The 21,693-nt window shown below is 37.1% G+C and overlaps 1 protein-coding gene across 1 annotated transcript in view; it reads left to right on the top strand.

The window, feature by feature from the left end:
* Positions 1 to 21,693, top strand: part of agbl4 (AGBL carboxypeptidase 4) — a 334,149-nt gene that overhangs the window by 169,182 nt on the left and 143,274 nt on the right. Inside the window, exon 5 of the mRNA XM_079897316.1 lies at positions 2,055 to 2,271. Within this exon, the coding sequence (XP_079753442.1) occupies positions 2,055 to 2,271 (217 nt within the window). The remainder of the gene's footprint in view (positions 1 to 2,054; positions 2,272 to 21,693) is intronic.

Here is a 21,693-nt window from a genome sequence, read left to right as displayed (position 1 = left end):
CCCTACCTACACTCTTAAAAAATCCTGAGAGTTATGCCGCGTTCCAGGCAACCTGTAACCCGTGTTTTTACAACTCGTAACTGGGAGTACATAGATCTAGTACGAGTTCACGGGTGGGAAGTTACGGGTTTTACTGCCTTTCCAGTGCACTTTCACGGGTATAAGGTTGGAAAAACACGGGTTACAGGTTGGCTGGAACGATGTACTCCCAGTTACGAGTTGGAAAAACACGGGTTACAGGTTGCCTGGAACGCGGCATTAAAATAACCCAATTGTTTTGACCCAGTTGGGTTGGGTTAAATGTAAAATGATGCGTTTTATTTAACTCAACTACAATTACTATATTGCTGGGTTAAAATAAACCCAAATTAGGTTGGAAATCAAAATCACACAGAAGTACTAGAGTAAAAACATAGGCAACAGTAATAAAATAATCAAAAGGTGAACATTTATTTATAAGCAAAAACACCCATAAATGGACAAACATTTTGAGTTTAAACAATGTGTACATGTGTATGTGAGGGAGAAAAAGTAAAAAAAAGACAACTCACCAGTTGTACATGCTTATACAGTTTAAAAAAATATTTAAAATATAATATTTAATAACTTCCATATAAGAACCAATTTGATCATATTTTGTTCATTTTTTCTCTAGCCAATGAACAGAATAGTAACGCTACGGCCCAGCGAAGTGACGAGTCCCAGCTTAGGACCCCAGTAGTATGCCTGATCTAATTATTAATGTAATCAATCAAACTTTAATTCATGTAATAATCTTTTATTTTTATCCTGATTATTTATATAGTTAAATTGAAAGAAATTGCATGTTTAGCGACATTGTTAATTGTTATTAAGCAATAAGGCATAATATAATTTTTTTTTTAATTACAAGCATGTCATGTCAATTAATTCTTAAACAGAATTATGCTTGTATCATATTTGTTATCGAAGTTTTTTATCGAAAAATATCGTATATCGTGAAAAAACTGTTATCTCTAATAATTTTGGATAGCTGTATGATGCTACTATCTAAGCTTTCCTTAGAAGCTTTCCAGGCTTTCCTGTAGGTCAAACAGTAGAGCGTTGGCGCTAGCAACGCCAAGGTCATGGGTTCGATTCCCAGGGAAAGCAAGAACTGACAAAATGTGTACCTTGAATGCAGTGTAAGTCGCTTTGGATAAAAGCGTCTGCCAAATGTGTAAATGTAAGCTAACTAAAAAAAACTCTAAGAATGAGAAATGTTTAATTTCACAATTTATAGCTTTGGTTATATACTAGTATATGAAATATGTAAGTTAAAAGACATTAATTGTCGTTATAACATCAAATGACTTAATATAATAAAGTGATATCTGATTTGTAACCAGGCACTAAAGGGATTACCCATAAAATGTGCTTTGAACCAATCGGATTGCTTGGGTCCTAAGCTGGGACTTATCACTTCACCACACCGGCAAGAAATACATAAACACTGAAATTCTGGGGAAAACTTTGTATTATAGCGAATTGACAGGATTTTACCATCGCTGTTTAAAGCATTTATAATCACTCAAGTGCCATTTCATCCTGTTTAGTTCCAGTTCATCAGTCATCTATCACCACTAAAGTGATTTTGATGAGAGAGAAAACACTCCGACAATATCCAAAATCCCGTTTTAAATTAGCACATTCCTCACTGCAGTCAGTTTCAAAGTACTCTGTCTTCTCTGCATTGACGTTTGAACTTGTGTGATGTGCATTCTTTCTTTTACGTCTGCATTCCCAACCCACTGTTTGGTTACTGATAATGAACGATTATCAACCCAAATTGGGTCAAATCAACCCAGCTTCAGTACCCAACAGTCTCAGCATTTGGGTTGAAAAAATAACCTAGCGTTTTTTAGAGTGCATGCCGCCTTGGTTACACCAGACGAAAAGAATGTTTAATGTCACACTATAATGATTAAAGATTATGAACACAAACTATTTATTTTATTTTTTTAACGTTAATGGATCTATTGAGAAAGCAAACAGGGTGCATTTTATTGTCATGTTTCTTTCTTTCTTTGTCACAGGCAAAGATTGCCAGCCAAGAATGTGTATTACTATCGGTGCCCTGACCATCGGAGGAACTATGTGATGTCTTTCGCCTTCTGTTTCGACCGTGAGGATGACGTTTATCAGTTTGCTTACTGCTACCCTTACACCTACTCCCGTCTGCAACATTACCTGGCCAGCTTGGAGCGCCGAAATCTGGATTACCTGCAGCGGGAGCAGCTGGGCCTCAGTGTGGTTAGTCACTGCATGTTTGAGTCTGTGTTACTGCACATCTTTTTCTTTAAGGAGGCGGACACATGTAAGTGTCTTTGAGGATGCATGACTGTGTGTGTGCGCGTGCATGATCTGGACAGGTACTGGATCAGTGACAGTGCCTACAGTGCCGTCTCCGCTCTTATCAAATAATTGTAGAGGAAAACTCATTAGGAATGCTCGAGAGATTAAAGCCCTCTTTTAGGGCCTTCATCACTTTCACGTTCGTCAAGGAGAGCCAGGCACGGGAAGCCACTGATGAAAGGACATTTATTGATAAGAAATATGGTGTCAATGGTAAAAAAGAAATCAGTTTCACATTAAATGGGATTTGAAAGGGCAAATATATTGGGGGGGGAATTAATGGCAAAAATATCTACTTCAGTCATGAAACTCTAGAGGGCGCAGGCTGATATTTCCTTTACATTCAATCTACAAGCAATCACATCGTTACCAAATGCCGCAAGCTGATTGGCCTGTGCTGATCCTGCAACCAATTAGATTGCTTGCCCAACATTTAAATTCTCTTTTTCATTGTTTGCTGTAAGCTAGTCCTGCAGTGCGCTATTAGAATTCCTTTGAAACACTTATAAAACTCTTCCCCAAGCTCCACCTGCCTAGATCTGCTACAGGATTTATGTCTATTTATACAGCAGCAACAGCAGAATATCTTACACACTCACCGCAGCGTGTCTGTGTATCAATTATCAGTAAATCCATACTTGCTCTGCAGCATCAATAATAAACAGAAGCAGCAGCAGCGAGCAGATCTAGTTCGCTAAGACTAAATACATTAACATTGCCATATTCACTAGCATGCCAAAACTATTCCGAGAGTTGTCATGGTAGAACTACATGTTAAATCAATGAAAGAACAGATACACAGACTTAAGGGTGTACAGGGTGAATCTGCTGCTGTTACTGATACAGCCTGTGAAACATTCACCCAGATTACATAAACCCTGATCACCTCTTTAAGTCTCTTATGTTCACCAAAGATGCATTTATTTGATCAACAAATACAGTAAAAACAGTAATATCATGAAATATTATTTAAAATAACAATTATTTATTGTAATATATTTTAAAATGTGTTTTATTCCTGTGATGATGAAGTTGATTTTTCAAAAGGTTGTCAAGTGTGACTAGAACATAGAGAAACTCAAGCATTGTTTGTGGTGACTCTATTGCTGTTATTTAAAGTTATTATAAAGTGTTACTAAAAGAAGTCTCTTTTATATTAGAAGTCTCGGTTAAATTTGAGTAGGGGTCAGTGTTATTGTTAACTAAAACTATTAAATAACATTTGTATTAATTGAAATAAAGCTGAAATAAAATGTATATAAATATTAGATGACAAACTCAAATGAAAATTAGAAATGTTCTTTTGGCAACTAACTGAAATAAAATAAGTTTAGTACTAAAATTACCATAACTGAAAAAAATAAATGAAAGCTAAATAGAAATATAATACAAGTAAAAACTAATAATAAGGACGAAATCACATAACAAAATCACTAAAACTTCAACTAAAATATAATATATGTACTTAAACCTGAAAATATAATATTAAAAGCTAATTCAAATTATTATTAAATAACATTATATAAATAATACTAAAATGACACTGGTAGCTGAAAAGACAAAAAGCCCCTGATCTAATGCAGAGAAACGCATACATTTTTAAGTGTCCAGAAATGTCCAGAATACTTTTTGGGGCCTCATGCCATTTCATTAGCATGTGCAATCAGCCTTTTTATAATTCATATAGAAGATCTAATGTCAGAAATAAAGCAAGAATGAAAGGATGGATACTGTATGAGGGGGAAAAAAGTGAGGGAGGGACATTGAGATAGAACAAGAGAGAGTGAGAGGCAATACATTTGTATGCACAGGCATAGGGGCATTTTATAGCCTTATTTGTCTTTTTATGTCCTCTGTTCTTGGGTATGTGGCAGTACAACAGTCTTAATGACCTGCGGAGATGGAGGAGAGAGGGAAAGAGAGAGAGGGAATGAAGAAAAAGAGAGCAGGATGAGGCTACAACAGCTTGGACTGCAGTAGTAAAACACTCTCTGGTGTAACACACAGACGTGATGTAGTTAAACAGAGGTCCTGTGAGGGGGAACTTAGCGTGCACACACACACACGTGCTATAGGTAAAGCACCAGAGAACAAGCCTGGATTCAGTGTAATACACTAGGATTACTTCTCTCATATCTTTCACTTTCAATGAGGCAAGTAAATGCAAACAGCGTTCCACAAAAAGAGCCGTCTAGTACATCTCAATTACCTCTTTTGCTCCGTTAATGCTTCGCCTCACAGGGTCAAACACTTTGTCTTTTAGAAGTCTGCTAGCTGGTGAGGTATATATGAGCACAAACGTTTTACATTCGCTTTTGCAATGCAACTAATCCGATTCCTCTCTATCCAGAGGTTTATGAAGATGAATTCGTTCGAGCGTCCCCACGTACACGCACGTGTCCAAACACAGCAAATACGCTCGCACGGGCTGTTTTCACGACTTTAAAATGCAGACTCGCAACAACTGTCATGTTCAACAGCAATCGTCACATCTGTTTATTGTATCTTTAGTCATCAAAGTCCTCTAACAGCGTTATAAAGACAGAGAAGCATAGCGGGTTTTGACAGTCACTTTGATGGATGATTATGCGTAGAAGCTTCTTCTACCGTCAGCTCGTCTGTTCGTCGCTGCCCATTTCGAATGTCGCGTTCGCATCAGCAAATGGAGAATAAAGTTGTTTTGAAGGCTACGCATCCAGATCCATTAACCATATCCGAGTGTGAAACGCTGGAGCCATCTGAATATTTAAAAGAGATCAAACTCAGATCTGCATTTATGGATGTGAATTATTTAAGCTTGCAGTGTATGTTATCCGGATCTTGTATAGTCCAAGCAGCATGATCTTTGTAGATTAAAATAAGTGTATTGGATTAAATATTTAAGCATATATAAATGTTTATTTTGCATAAAAGCGGAAGGCCTTGGGGTCTTTGTTGATGCTCAGTTATCATGACTCAGATGAACTGCATGTCTAGACGGCGCTCCCCAGTTTCATCCTCTTCTCTCATGCAACCTTCAGTCAGTTTCCGTTGGCAAAGAGCCCGTCAATCTCAACGGAGACCCGTCACGTGACTCCAGCCCGGCTCCCTCACACAGGTGGCTTGTTGTGTTGAATTCTGACTGCCTGCTCCTCTCCAGATGTGGAGCTGGAGAAAGAGACAGAGCAACAGTTGTGGATCTGACAGGCTAGCAAGAGCACTTACTGCAACAAAGAGCAGAGACTCAAAGACAAGCAGACAGACAGAATCCAGCCTGAGGGCCTGACCGGCACACTCTGCTTCACTTGCTGTCTCTCTCTGTCTTTCCAGATTACTAAATATTACATTTTTTAAATCTTTTCTGCTCACCCAGGCTGCATTTATTTCATCAAAAATACAGTAAAAAAAAGGTAATATTGTGTCAAGTCATCTTCATTTATATAGCGCTTTTAACAATGTAGATAATAATGTCCAATGTCCAAAATAAAGTAACAGAGATTGTTTTGGCTTTATAGCAGCTCTAGAATAAAGTTATTGTCCAGCTAAAGTTAGTTTTGATTGATTCACTTCCGTCGCAATGATCATTAGTTATTAACTTAGGGGCCGCTAACGTGACACCATTTTAACAGAAACTCTTAAGTTCTTTCTGCGCAAACTTTCAAAAACGCGAACCCTTGAGAACGCTGATGGCGTGCACATGCATATTACGAGTTCAGTCTATAGGGATGCACGTTTGAATATATGTGTGCGCAGGCGTGTAGTCCTTCCCTACAAATCAACCCTCAACAAACTACTTGTCTGGCCTTAAAATTTATAATACAGAATTTTTAGCGCTTCCGCGTTGCGTCCAGACGCAGGTCCTTCATCAGATCTGGATACGGCCTGGATACGGCGGACTGCGGTAAACCTCGGGATAAACAGAGAGACTAATATTAGCTTAGACGCCATCCTTCTTATGATGTAACGAGTACATCAGGATTTATGGGAAGTGTTCCCGGTTCCGGCTGACCTAATCTATGCAGCCTAACATTGAATTATAGAGGTCTATAATGTGTTATGTGTATGCTAGGTCAAAGAGATGTGTTTTTAGTCTAGCTTTGAACTGACGGAGTGTGTCTGCTTCCTGGACAATGTTAGGAAGACTGTTCCAAAGTTTTGGTGCTAAATAGGAAAAGGATCTACCGCCAGCAGTCGATTTTGATATTCTAGGCATTATCAACTGGCCTGAACTTTGAGATCGCAATAGACGTGAAGGACTATAATGCGTTAAGAGCTCGCTCAAGTACTGCGGAGCTAAACCATTTAGTGCTTTGTAAGTAATCAGCATTTTAAATTTTAAACATTGTGTCACATGATCATGATCCTTCCACATGATCCTTCAGAAATCATTCTAATATGCTGATTTGCTGCTTAAGAAATATTTCGGATTATTATCAGTGTTGAAAACAGTTGTGTACAATTTGTTTTTTTCAGGATTCCTTGATGAATAGAAAGTTCAAAAGAACAGCATTTATCTGAAATAGAAAGCTTCTGTAACATGATAAATGTCTTTACTGTCATGTTTGATCAATTGAATGCATCCTTGCTGAATAAAAGTGTTTATTTTTTTAATTCTAGTTTTCTAGAGAGAGAGAGAGAGAAAGAGACAGACAGACGTGCACTATTTTGACATTTAATTGCTATGTTGTAATTTTTTTCCATTCTGATGTTTTTTTGTTTGTTTTTTTATCTGATGTATCTGAGCTCAAAATTGAAGTTTGTAGAAAGTGCAAAGAGGAAATGAAAGTCCCATATTAGCACCCGGAAAATGGGGCTGTTATTTTAATGATTCACAGATAGAGGCAGATTGTAAGGTAATTGTTCCCTCATTAGTGTAATTGTTTTTCATCTGTGTAAATTTAGAGCTTCTATAACGCAAAGACAGAATGTCCTGAATATTGTCCAGCCAGTAAGCAAATCATTATTTATGTACTTATTTCATTTTTATTTGAAAAGATTTTCGAAACAATGACTTTTCAAAAATGATTTTGTATTTTGAACAAAATATTTATTTTACCTCATAATAATTACTCATAATAATACCTTATAATAATTACTATAAAAAATGTTGGTTGTATAAGTAGCAAACATTAGGAAGAATCATGTTAATTTAATCTTAGCAGACACAACTCTATTGGTATATACTGTAACTGGCCACTAAGTGTGTGCTTGATCAGTTTGTATACAAGAGAGTAGCCAAATACTTCAGATACTTGCTTTAAATTTGTTGGGTGATCGGGTTGAACTGCATGTTTGCATCATGTCTGTTGCTTAAGGAGAATAAATGACATTTAAAACAGGCCTTGGAACTTTTAGAACCAGACTTTTAGAACTACTCTTCCGTGGGTTTATGCTCACTGTCTGTCTGTTTTATGGCACATAAAGTTTCCATAAGGAAGAGCCTTAAGTGAAGTTGAGGCTGCAGTTACTGGTTGTCATCCAGTAAGGTCAGTTCACTGCACCTTTCCACAGTGCCTCTGAGAGAGAGAAACATTGATGAGATCATTGGTGTCATTCAATGAAACTTTAATAAGGTAACTTTTAACTTTCCTTTTTATAAGGATTTTTAAAGGATCGCCGACTTTTTGGGACTTTGGCTTAGTCACCGTATCCCCCAGAGTTAGATAAATCCATAAATACCCTTCTCATCTCCGTGCGTGCTGTAACTCTGTCTGACGCACCCACCGCTAGCCTAGCTTAGCACAAAGACTGGAGGTAAATGGCTCCAGCTAGCATACTGCTCCCAATAAGGGACAAAATAACCAGCCCGTTCTCATCCCAAGGCGTCATATACTGACGCTTTTGACATTTCGTCTTCATCGAACGCACATACATGTAGCACCCTTTAGCGTCAATATGAGACGCAGATAGATATGGGCCAGAAGGCGCCTCCTAGCGGTCTAACCCTAACCCTACACCAGACCTAAACCTACCCATAACCAAACAAAGCTCTGTGCGTGTCATATTGACGCTAAAGGGTGCCATGTGCGTTCGATGTAGACGAAATGTCAAAAGCGTCAGTATATGACGCCCTAGGATGAGAATGCGTTGAAATAACGACAACATAGAAGTAGCAGTGCTTCGCCTTCTGAGAATATAGTTCTAATTGCGGTTAGAAGATGGCTGTGTCTCATGTGACCTCGTTATTTGTACACGCTGTGACTATACAAATCACAACATGTAAATAGGAAAATGTTGGCGTTATTTTGTCACTTATTGGGAGCAGTATGCTACCTGGAGCCATTTACCTCCAGTCTTTGTGCTAAGCTAGGCTAGCGGTGGGTGCGTCAGACAGAGTTACGGCACGCACGGAGATAAAAAGGGTAGGTATGGATTTATCTAACTCTGGGGAATACAGTGAATAAGCTAAAGTCCCAAAAAGTCGGCGTGTTCCTTTAAACATTCTATCAACAGAATGTGTATATAAACTGCGTTGCTAGTAGTGAATTTTAACATAACTAACAGTAAAGTAATAAAAAAGAGACTTTAACTTGTACTTAAAAAGTTTATTTCTTGAAAAAATGAGCCATTATGATAAAATAGTTCATGACGTTCAAGAAGGATAAATATGAAAATTATAAAATAATTCGACTCAAACGCTCCAAGTCTTTCTAATCATCTAATATAATATTCTTAATATTCATACATTACTGTTCAAAGGTCTGGGGTTAGTAATTTTATTAATGTTTTTTCAACAAAGTCTCTTATTCTTACCATGGCTGTATTTATTTGATAATAATAAGATAAAAACGGTAATATTGTTAAATATTATTACTGTTTAATTAAAATAACTCTTTTCTATTTTAATATATTTTAAAATGTAATATATTCCTGTGATGGCAAAGCTGAATTTTCAGTAGACATTACTCCAGTCTTTTTGCTGTTAAAAGACAGCAAAAGTGTTTGCTGTCACTTTTGATTATTTTAATGCATCCTTACTGAATAAAGGTATTAATTTCTTCAATCTCACTGATGTTTTTTTTTGTTTGTTTGTTTATATATATATATATATATATATATATATATATGTATGTATATACAGTATAGAACAAAAAAAGCCTCCTCATAATTAATTTATATTTAATTTAACTTAAACTTATATTTAATTTAACTTGTGTGTGTGTGTGTGTGTGTGTGTGTGTGTGTGTGTGTGTGTGTGTTTAATATTAAATACATTTTAATTAAGTAAATATTTGCATCAGCAACTCTTTGTCAAAGTCCTTTTTATGCTTATGAGGGACCCACATCGTGTTTTGCAGAATGACCCAGTAGATAATTCCCTTGTCAATGTCTGTATACAACAGCCTATACTCACATTCCTAGAGTAAATATCCACGGTCCTGTATGATTTATATGGGCTTCACTTCCTCGCACCTTGTTTCCACAGAGATGACTCTGAGCTGCTGACAGATTCTCTGCTATTTTCCTTCATTTCCCTCTTTGAGATCTCCTGTTTTAATGCAAGATGCCGACGCATCTTCCCTTAGGGACTGCAGTCTTCAGAGGCGCTGTGCAAAACTCCAGGCAACTGTCCCTAACCCCTCTCTCTCTTCATCCCTAAAGTCCTCTGATGTAAAGTCCTGAGTCTCACTGCCAGGGCTGAAGAAATCCCCCCCACCCCACCCCTCGATCATCTAGTTCTGGAATTGACCAAGCATTTTAAAACGTGAGTTGACCGGCTGGCTGTGAAGGATGAACGTTAAGCAGGCAAATGGGTCCCGTCTCTGGTTTGATGGAGTACAGGTTTATGGATGTAGTCAGAGGGTGCGGGGTAAGCACTTTTACCTCAAGTCCTTTTTTATATATATATATCCTCTGTCACTGGTGGCTAGTACTTATAGGAGTGAGTTTAATAACAGCTCCTCAAATGGAAGGTGGACTGAAGTGTGTGTGTGTGTGTGTGTGTGTGTGTGTGTGTGTGTGTGTGTGTGTGTGTGTGTGTGTGTGTGTGTGTGTGTGTGTGTGTGTGTGTGTGTGTGTGTGTGTGTGTGTGTGTGTGTGTGTGTGTGTGTGTGTGTGTGTGTGTGCGTGTGTGTGTGTGTGTGTGTGTGTGATTACTGGCTCTTTAATGGCCGTCTCAGAGTTGCACCCTTGAGCTGCGTGCTGGGCAGTGCTAGATTCCTCATGTTTCATCAGTATGAGCCAAATGTACAAGAACCGCCTCAAGGCAAAATGAAATTCCCTTAATAAATCCGTAAAACAGACGTTTAGTTGACAGAGATGAAATATTTCTTATATCCTATCAGAAAGCTACTTTCAAGTTTGTTATTTGACACATCATAAATGATGCTGTTTATGGTGGAGCACTACAATGAATGGTGGACGTGAAATTTGAACACATTCCTTGTGTTATACCATAAAGACCAATAATAATTGATTTTATTCATTAGTGTCTGTTGATATTGGATATTAAATTGTGGACATTCTTTTATGTCTGTTTTTAGATTTAAGATTATGTTTGTCATCATCTAACACTAATTTAAAGGCATAGCAGATTATGAGATTTATGCACAATTTCTTGAGCACTTTCCTATAATAGAGGTCCCACCTCTATAAATAGTCTTTCATATAATAGAGGTCTCACCTCTATTATATTAAGGACTTTTTATCATTCAGAAATACTTTTTTCTTTAGCAGATCTCAAAATAAATCGTTCATCCATATTTCATACTTTAAATTATAATGTCTTGATGCCTAAATTCACTTTACATTGACATAACTATAGTTTAAAGTGTTTTATTTAGAACACACACTCACTATTTTCTATGTAAAAAAAAAATAATTTAAGAAGGTTTTTAGCTTATTTTATCAGTAAAAATGAAAAAAATCGCCTGAATATTTTCAAGTTTTAAATATATACGAATTCACATTTTCAGGTAAATATATTCCTGTAATAACTCAGATCTGTGCTGGCTCTCATCTGTGAAGCTGCTCATGAAAAACGCACACAGAAAGACGCTTCAGACAGCGCGCCAGTTCTGCATTGAGTTCTCTTTCACGCTTGAATGGACAAAAACACAAAATTATGTCAAAATTCTTGTTTTGTCGAATATACTCGTAGGCACAGTATTAAATGAATGAATGAATGAATGAATGAGGCATTTATATAGCGCTTTCATACGTACTACTGTACACCCAAAGCACTTTACAGTCCAGTCAGGGGATCTTTCTTCATCCACCACCAGTGTGCAGCATCCACTTGGATGATGTGACGGCAGCCACAGTACAACGGCGCCAGTGCACTCACCACACACACCAGCTATAGCTGGAGAGGAGAGAAAATTAGTTAAATGAGTTAGTGTTAAATGAATGTAAAAGAATTGTGAGAAAATAGGATGTGTGTCAGATCTTAAAGTGACAGCAGCCTAATAAACTAGCTGCTGTATGTGTCATTAATGTTAATCAAAGAACAAAAGACAAATAGAACTTGCTCACTGCTCTTGACTGAATAACATTTGTAGCTTTAATTATAGGATTAATCTATTCAATTTATAATTTATGCAATAAAGACTGCAGTTTGATTATTCAATGTCTGTATATTTAACCTGTGACATTTATTACATGGGTTTACAAGATTGTTTTAAATTCACTTAAATTAAAAGTAGTAATATTTTTAAAGCCTATTAAAAGATAAAATTGATAGTTTTCAATTATACTGTAATGTTGAATGGCTATAATTAATGGCTTAAATTAAAATAATAATAATAATAATTTAATAGAGACATCATTAACAGTGCTGGCATACTGGCCTTCACTCATAGTGCTTAGTTAAAAAAGATGCCATTAAACAAATATTTAAAATATACCATCTTTATGTTGTTTCTACATTCATTTGGAGATTCAATGTGAAAGTATTACAATATTAAAATATGTAATGTTAGGTGCGATCAATCATGCTTAATTACAGAAAAAAAAAATCCATTAATTATTATTTTTTAATCGATTGACAGCAATACAAATGTGATGTACCATTTATATGCAGTGTGTGTATAAAATATTTAATATTTATTGATAATATTATTGTCTATAACATGGAAATGTTTTTCAGATTATTGAATCGGTTAAAATTTTAAAATCACTGCATCCCTATTTAAATCCATTCTGCAAATTTTCATAATTCCAGCTGAACCTAAGGATAAGTTTAGAGCCCTCCAGAATAATTGGATCTCTGTGTGTCAGTGCAACATGTGGCTGTCACATTCATACACATTCATTGCTCTCTGTGTGAATGGAATGATTCCGTAGGCCTCTTTAGTCTGAAAAATGAGGAAAAGGATTGCTGGCTGTGAGGAGGAGGGAACGAGGGAGGAGGAGAGGAAAGGAGCGTGGAATCTACAGACGAGAATTGGAGAGGGGAGGAAGGTCATTTTTTGTTGTTCTAATGGTCACTGGAGCCCCTGCAGACAGACGAACAGTGGGAGATCTTGTTCAGGAGCCTGTTAGCAGGAATAAAGGATGGAAAGCTCCTTGGACGGACGCGTCCCTGGCCTTCGCACGCTTCTCTCTATCTCTCACTTTACGCCCAGGTTTATCTCCGTGTTTGTACACCCCGTGCCAAGATTTAATCAATAGCGGTTCTGCCTTGCGTGAAGAGAGAAGGTCAAAGTCGGACCGGAGAGATGGAGGGAGGGTGGAGAAGGAAGACACTGGAGGAAAGGGAAAAGGGAGGAGGATGAGACGGAGACGAGGCAGAATCTGTGAGCTGTGAAACAGTGATGGATAATCGCATGAAATCTGGTTGTTTATGGACTGCAAAGCAGAAATGGAGTCCTCCTCCATCACACGGCGAATCTCTCATCGCTCGCTCGCTCTCTTTCTCTCTCATTTGTGCTACTGTTTACTTGTCAAATCTTTTGTGAATGCTCGTCCAAAAGGTTTAGCAATTTGAAGAGCTCTCCACCAGCTGCCTGGAATTGTCCTCTCAAGAGCTGACCAGTCTTTTTCTATTTGTCACAGACTCTATTATCTGAGGACTCACAAACTGTGGCTATACATCTTATCATCAGTCTCTCACAATTGAGAGTGATTTATTAGTCATTTTTGTGAAATTTGATCTCTCTTCATCAGTAAAAATAAAATCTTATTTCAGAAATGCTACAAGTACAGTTGTAGGAAAAAGAAGTGAATGGTTCGATCCCCCCCCCTCTGCCAACTTTAATTTTATTGCTTTTTTTATGTTTGCAAACGATATATTTACTGTAGGTTTTACTGTCTACATGATTTGTTGGAGCTGTTAGTACACAGGCATCAACACATTTAGCTATGAATGAAGGAAACATCACCTACCAACTCTGTGCTCCACCAAAACCTAGTGCCCAAATGTTTTTTTAGTTTTTTTTTTAGCTTATGTAACTTGGCCTTTGACTTATCACTAAACAGACGACTTGAATAGAGCTGCGCAAGCAACAAAACTTGCGTCGAATAAATGGACTTGATGACAGGATTGGGGTTATGCAGATCATTTGTTCTGTGTTTTACGGTTCAGTTTTTGCCCGTTTTGGAGTATTTGGTCTCTGATATAAATGAGCACAATGGGGAACAGCAATTATATTGGGAGAGGAAAAAAAAAATGCTGATGATAGAAATAATAGAGATATTATTACAATAATTACTGTTAAATATGATGGGTTTTGATACTTGCAGAAAAAAACCCTGCACTTGCTTGTGCATTATGTTGACAAATTTATGTAATGCATTCATTAAAAATAAATAAACAAAGAATGCATTGCATTCATGCATCCATATCACTAAAAGTTGTGATCACATAATTCAAACTCATGATAACGTCCAAAGATAACCAAGGCTTTATCTCTAAACCGAGATTTAAATGTTTCCAGGCCGATGTTGTGCTGGATAATAATAAATGCTGCTACAGCAACACTTCATTTGCGAGGCTGAGCTGTCGAGTCTGGTTCTTGTCATTTTCCAATATCATCCCCTCCAACATTTCCTCTCCTCTCTGTGCTATCACTGCCAATAAGAATGGCAAAAGGCCAAAAATAAAATGGCATTTCCACGCATTTCAAGAAGTGTATAAAGCATAAAATACAACAAACATTTCACAGATGTCGACACAACTGAGGTGTGTTTAACCACTGTGAAATGTCTCCCTACAACTGTTGCGTGTGATGTAAACATCCTTTGCCGTAAGCCTGATAACATTTCACCATCGGGGTGTGACCTTTGGCAGTGGGTCTCCCAGAGCTCCAGGGGTCAGCGTTCACTCTGCCGGTGTCAAATGGAACCTGTCTTTTCCATTCGCACCTAACAGTGTGAATGCTCTCGCTTAACAAATCTGACTCTGGATCGAGCCACGGATAAGTCGTGACCCGAGCTTGACTGCAGGGAGGTTATTTTACATTAGATTGAAGATAAAGACTTTGATGTGACCCCGCTTTATCGAGCCGCCCTTTTATCGAGACCAATGGGCCCTTCGGTAGGTGATCCTGCTGCTTTATTGCATATTGAGACTCCCATATCAGCAGCAGAGGAATCATCTAGCTGATATGGAGGACCGTAATAAAGAGAGGATAGAGTGAAGAGAAATAGAGAGTGGGAAATGGAAAAAGACAGAAAGAAGGGCGACTGCAATAGTACAGCGGAATATTGTTTTCTTGAGGCCATAATAAGATAAAAGAAAGCGGGGGGCCTATCAAGCCGGCATGGACGGAGAGGGCAGAAATATGACCGGTAGGTACGACGACTTCTCTTCGTCTGCAGAGAGGCATCCTTCATCTTCCTGAAACAGTAAAATGATCCTCATTGTAATGCAAGGTTTGCTTAGTCAGAGATAATATTTATTTTTTGAAATTGAAATGGCTCGCACCTTGAGGGCTTAACTCTGTTTCAATATTTTGGAAGTGCTTTGCGAGCTGTTTGTTATGCAGAGGTCGGCAGATGGATCTGGTTAGGAGAGGGGGATTTATTGACACGAGGTTATCTCCCAGCGTGGGTTCATATCTGTCCCTTAACTCTGTCCGGTTCAACCAGAGCCGAGGCCGGTCTGCCCTTCACTGATGCCACCAGTTTACAAAGCGCGTATTCTGAAATCTCACAAGACCTTCAACTTCCAGCTTTAGGTCAAAGGGGGATGAGTAGAGTCATGAGATGGATGCAGAAAACCGGTATGGTGGTGAAAAGGATAACAAAAGAAAATAGAACCTGAAGTGCAAGTACCAAAAGTTTGAGTTATGTATATACAACCATGCAAAGATCTTCCTCTTCTTCTCATCCTGTTCATTTTAAATGATCATTTTAAATGATTTTAATGTAAATATTATATATTTAACTGCATTAGATGCATTCTGGCATCCTTTTTTAGTATTAGAGTATGGGTTGGTTTTCAAATATACAGTAATGTTGAATGGCTGTAATTACTCATTTCATCCTCAGGAATTGAGAAAAAATCTATTTAATACAGACATCAGTAGCAGTATTGGTATTAATGATAATGGCTTTCATTCATAGTACTTGGTAAAAAAGATGCCATTGATCAGATATTTAAAACATACTAACTTTATGTTGTTTCTACATTAATTTGGAGATTCAGTGTAAAAACATGTTATATAAAACATATTGCAAGTGGTAATGTTAGGTGCGATTTAATCCCGATTAATTGTGTGTGTGTGTGTGTGTGTGTGTGTGTGTGTGTGTGTGTGTGTGTGTGTGTGTGTGTGTGTGTGTGTGTGTGTGTATATATCAAACGATTAATCACGATTAATCGCATCCAAAATAAAAGTTTGTGTTTACATAATATATGTGTGTGTATGGAGTATAATTGTTTTCTATATATAAATACACACACATGCATATATATTTAAGAAAAATTTGTTATTTATATGTAAAATATTTATATATAATATAAATTATATATAATATAAAAATATATACACAGTGTATACATGCAAATATTTCTTAAATATATACATGCATGTGTGTGTATTTATATATAGAAAATAATTATACACCGTACACACACATATATTATGTAAAAACAAACTTTTATTTTGGATGCGATTAATCGCGATTAATCGTTTGACAGCCCTAATATATATATATATATATATATATATATATATATATATATATATATATATATATATATATATATATATATATATATATACAGTATATACATACACTGTAGTGCTGCCAATATATAATGTTTAAATAATGTTTATATATGATTACATTTTTTTTTAAATATTAAACAATCTTTAACATCCATGAAACCTTTCTATTGCACAAAAGTTTACTTGTAGTGAAAAAAGTTTTTTAGATTAATAAAATGTTCTACACACACACACACACACACACACACACACACACACATATGAATGGTTCTTTTAGGTACTGTTCACTGAAAGAATCTTTGTGGAACCCAAAATGGTTCTATCGCAGCGAAATCCCCCTTTTGGAGCATTTATTTCAAGATTGTATGTATTAATGATTTAAGCTAAAAAAAATAAAAAAAATAATTAGAATAATGTTTAACAATTTTTGTTAAATACTGGTGATTAAAATATGAAAGAATAACACTGACAAAAACATTGTCAATCAGGCTGTCATTATTGTTGATTAATATTATGCATTTTGAAAAATAAAAAAAGGGATTGAAGATAATGTATGTAATTTAAATATTGACTCAATTTAAATTACATTTTAAATTACATACAACTAAAAATTATTAAATGACTAAATGTAAAAATGAACACTGCTTTTATTCTTATTATCCACAGCTCACAACTTGCTATCAATTATAGAACAGAATGGAAAAATGATCATGTTTCTATGAGCTTTTAGGGCTTTTTAATACGTAAAAAAAACACCTTTCTGACAGTGTAATTGCGTTCCATTGCAGGAACCAAATTTAGGGCCCGGGTTGGTTAGAGAGGGGAATGCAGTACATCATTTTTGGGTAGAAAAGAAAAAGAATTAATGAAAAGTGAGTTGCTCACCCTACAAAAGCAGCCAAGCTTGAAATTCAGTTTGAGGGGAAACTAAATTTGTTGTAGATGGGTGGAGAAACCAGAGCCAGTCCTGACCTCCCTGGGGCCCTAAGCAAAATTCTTTTAAGGGGCCCTCCTACCTGACCCGTGAGCCATGCCATTTGCCATTGCCACACAGTCACACCTGACACCCCAGTGCTCCCACTACAATCCTCCCTCCTTAAACTAGTACTAATGAAAATGTAATTCCTGATATCAGAAATAGACATTGTTACAAGAAAAAGTACGTTGTTAATATCAAGAATTCACATTTTAAATAGTACAAATTTAATTATTGCGATCAAAAATGCATCCTCTGAATGAATAAAAGCTAAAATGACTTGCCATAGCATGTCACTGTGTTTTAAATGATAAAAGCAATACTTGATACTTGATGGTTATTATTTACTGAGGGATGTGCATCCATATTGATCAGTATGTCCAGCCAATCAACATTGTGAATGCAATATAGCCTATAACTCAATAGTCAATGTCAATACATTGCTTTCTTGCAGAGTTGTAACTAAACTGACTTGGAGACTAGATAATCATTGTCTTGTTTTAAAAGTATGTGCGCCTATAATGACGAGTGCCATCACGCCCATATATTGCACTGGTCCCCACAGATGTTTTGCTGCAAAGTGCGCGTTTCATTTCGTGCACAAGCATATGAACTCATGTTAATGCGCGACGTGGCCGGTTATCTTTTCCGAGCTGCACTTTATAAACAAACACGTTGCCCTTTGTCGTTTATCAAACGTAATAAATAGTTGTATTTCACTCTCACTTTTTTTGTCAGGCACAAAGTCACAGAACACAGCTCTGGAAGTGGCCGGCATTAGCAAACAAGACACAGACAGACCAAAAGATGCACTGCACAGCTGGGTTAGACAGACTAGAGAGAGATGCACATCAACTTAACTTTACTGTTCTTTGCTGACATCAAACTTGGAGAGGAGAGAACACAAGTTTTTTTCTGTCTTTTCGTGACCAGAAGGATATTTCCGCTTAATTTTCTCATCGATGTTGTAAACTTTGATTGACGCGCTTTGACACGAGGGGGAGGCGGGGCCTTGAGTAATTTGCGGGGCCCTACGCAGCTTGCGTAGTGTGTGTATAGGGCTGATCGGCTCTGGGAGAAACATATTTAGCCTGGGTGAGAGAGAGGGAAAGGAGAAGAGACAGAAATAGAGGGAATGTGGGGAAGAGATCAAATCACCACCATCAAATCATTATTACCAGTTTTACTTTTTTACAACTGCTAGTTTAAGTCTGCATCGTTTGCGTTTTGTTGCACTATAGCGCTGAAAAAAGCTTCCTGTTTTTCACCCAACATATTTTGCTTTGAAATGACACATTTCATGTAGTTATAATGATTTCTGAACCTGTAAGAAGGAGGTTCCCTGGAGGACTTGAAGGCAACATCAGTTAGCTGCTAAAACGTGAGTTGCATCATTAGCTCTCTTCTCTTCTTCCACCTTCCACAAACCTCAGACCTGCACAGCCAACAGCTACACAAAGGGGAATTGGAAAGAGTGTTTTCCTGCACGTTTCTCCTCTAACTATGGTTAAGGAGATCATAGTAAGGTGGGTTTGTGTGGTGGATCAATATGGACTCAGCTCTTACTGTCTGAGCTGAAAGCCAAGGTGCAAGATTTCTGTCAGCACATATTTTACAGGGAATCGGTGGCGTTTCTCTGCTAAGCGGGCAGCTGATAGTGGCAGCTAATGATCATTCTCATGTGGGTTTGCTAACTTCTGGTTGATTTGATAAGGCTGTTCCCATTAAATTAAATGATGAACATACTGAGGATGTTTGGTGAGGTCTGATAACTGTAATTGGCCATGGTTTAAGGCTGGGGTTTACAAAGACAGTGGGCCTTCCTTCGGACACAAAAAACATGATGCAAACCTAGCCTAGTATATGGGAAAAGTTCTTAAGCAATTATTAAAGTAAACACGTAAGCAATCAGTACTAAAATAAGAAAAAAGAAAATTGCAAAGAAAATTACCAGCAATAGGACAAATAAGTCACAAATGAAATAGTGCTTTAAGTTTTTCATGTGGATCTAGCCTAGTACAGTTTTATTAGGCTGTTGTCACTTTAAGACCTAAAGCACAGTTTTAATTTGCATGTCAGTTTTTCTTTCCCAACTGTTTACTTTCACTTAAGACATATCCGACTGTGTTAATGTGAATACTCGCCAAGACGGGTATTTTGACACATACAGTAACTGTGTATTTGACCTTTCAAGCACAAAAAGCCACGGAACTCAATTCGGATTGCATGTTGTCTGAGAGGCAGCTTTCTGTGCGCACGATTCGTGTGTGAGGTTCTTTTGCACAGTTTATTGCACTTTTAATAGCTTACCAAGCACATTCCGCTCTTTATTTTCTCATTCGTTTCTTTATAAATGTCAGTATAACTTTAAGCAGTCCTGCTCTGCGTGGATACATTTACATACAGTGATATAAAATAACAAAATCTCTATCAATTAACACTTGTGGCCAGGATGTATAGCCATCCTCTTCCTCGCCTCCTCTGACGTGCCCTCGTCACACTTTGAAACCGCCTGGTTCAAGGTATAACTAGTTTCACGTAATCAGACTTTTGACTATTGGCATCAGTTATTTTTGTATCATTTATATAATATTATTATAGTATTATTTTTGATTTGGCTTTTAAGTTGTATTAATTGTTTTGAAGTGTTTATTCGTTTTCTATACCTTTAATACATTTTTTATTTTAGTTTTAGTAATTGTAGTACTTCTACTTAAACTTGTTTTATTTTAGTTCGTTTCCAAGGCAACATTACTTACTTGTTTATGTTTTTCATTCAATATTTTATTTTTATTTTATTTTAGCTTTTTTTTTTTAAATCACGGAAAACAATTTATTATTTTATCATTTATTTAATGTTTTAGTCAGCACTTATTTTTCTATTTATTCATTTTAATTTATGGGCTATTTACATGTTTTGTTGGCTATTTTCACATGAGGGAAATTTCAAAGGTTTATGATTGACATTTTAAGATTTGAAGAAGCTAGTCTGGTTTTGTTTTATAGATCTCCAATCTGTTTGACACCTGTCAGTCACCGGGCAGCTGTCCACCTGCATTATTCAACCTACAAATCGCCTGAACTATATTGACATTACCAGGGATAACGTGTGACCCCAACCACAAAGAACCGTGACATTTAGCTATGCAGGATAGCAGGAGGTCCTACTTTATGGATTCAAGATTCAGCTTTTGCTGTTTAGTGTGTGTGTGTGTGTGTGTGTGTGTTCTTGTATATAAGGACATAAATGTGTTTGATGTTTTTTTGTTGTAGTTACAGCACCTACCAGCATAGTGTGGCATTACTAAGATGAGTTTCCGCTCTTTTCTTTTTTTTTCAACATTTACATTGTGGAGTCCAAAGACGACACGGTTTATTGAACCTAAGCTTAAATAAAATTTGAGAGCAGTGGAAAGGAATATTTTAGTATTGATATAAATGTAGTATTGATTTGAATTTTGATGTTTTCCCTAAACACAGCTATTTAATGACCTCAAAAATCTTGGGACCAGCCACATGGTCCTTCCACTTTTTTTTGGATGGAAAACAGAAGCTCAGACAATCTGCTTAACATCTCATTTTGTGTTTCACAGAATTTTTTTTTTTTTTTTTAAACTAGGTTGGAACAACTGTATGAAAAATGTACATCTTTGAGTGAGTCCCATGATGTGTAATACCCGTATGCAGATTTGTAGTATTGTAATGATAGTTTTGTAGATAGTTTTGTAAAACCAGTGAAATGCTTTGTAACATTCTAAAATTGCTCATGACCGTGTGTAAAGATCACCACCTTCTCTTTGTGAGTGAGTTTAGCTCATTCAGACTCAGCTGTGCGTGTGTGTCAGGGCTCCAGAGGTTAGCAACAGGGAGCGAGTGTGTGTGTACTGAAGTGAAGTATCCCTGGATCTGGAGCCGCCCACCCTGGACACACTCCGCTAGTCCTGCCCTTCCAGTTCCTGCCCTTGTCCCAGCCCTGCCCGCCTCACACGACGACTGCAGAACGCTGATAACACACACCTCCAGCTACGCTTCAACCGCTCACACAAAGATACTCACAGATACACACACGCCGCTAACCATGCGCAACAGTTCCTCCCACGAACGCACGAGTGCGGACACAAATGCGTGCAGAAACTCAAACAGATCTTTCTGTGCCCACACACCTCCTTTTGTCCATACGTTCCTTTTTTTCTCCTTTCATCCTTCTCTTTTCATTCCCCTAAGCAACCTTCTACTCCTCTCCTTTTTAGTGCT

This window comes from Squalius cephalus, assembly GCF_949319135.1.
Source record: "Squalius cephalus genome assembly, chromosome: 16".
In the NCBI taxonomy this organism is placed as follows: domain Eukaryota; kingdom Metazoa; phylum Chordata; class Actinopteri; order Cypriniformes; family Leuciscidae; genus Squalius; species Squalius cephalus.
This window is presented reverse-complemented; position numbering and strand designations above follow the sequence as displayed.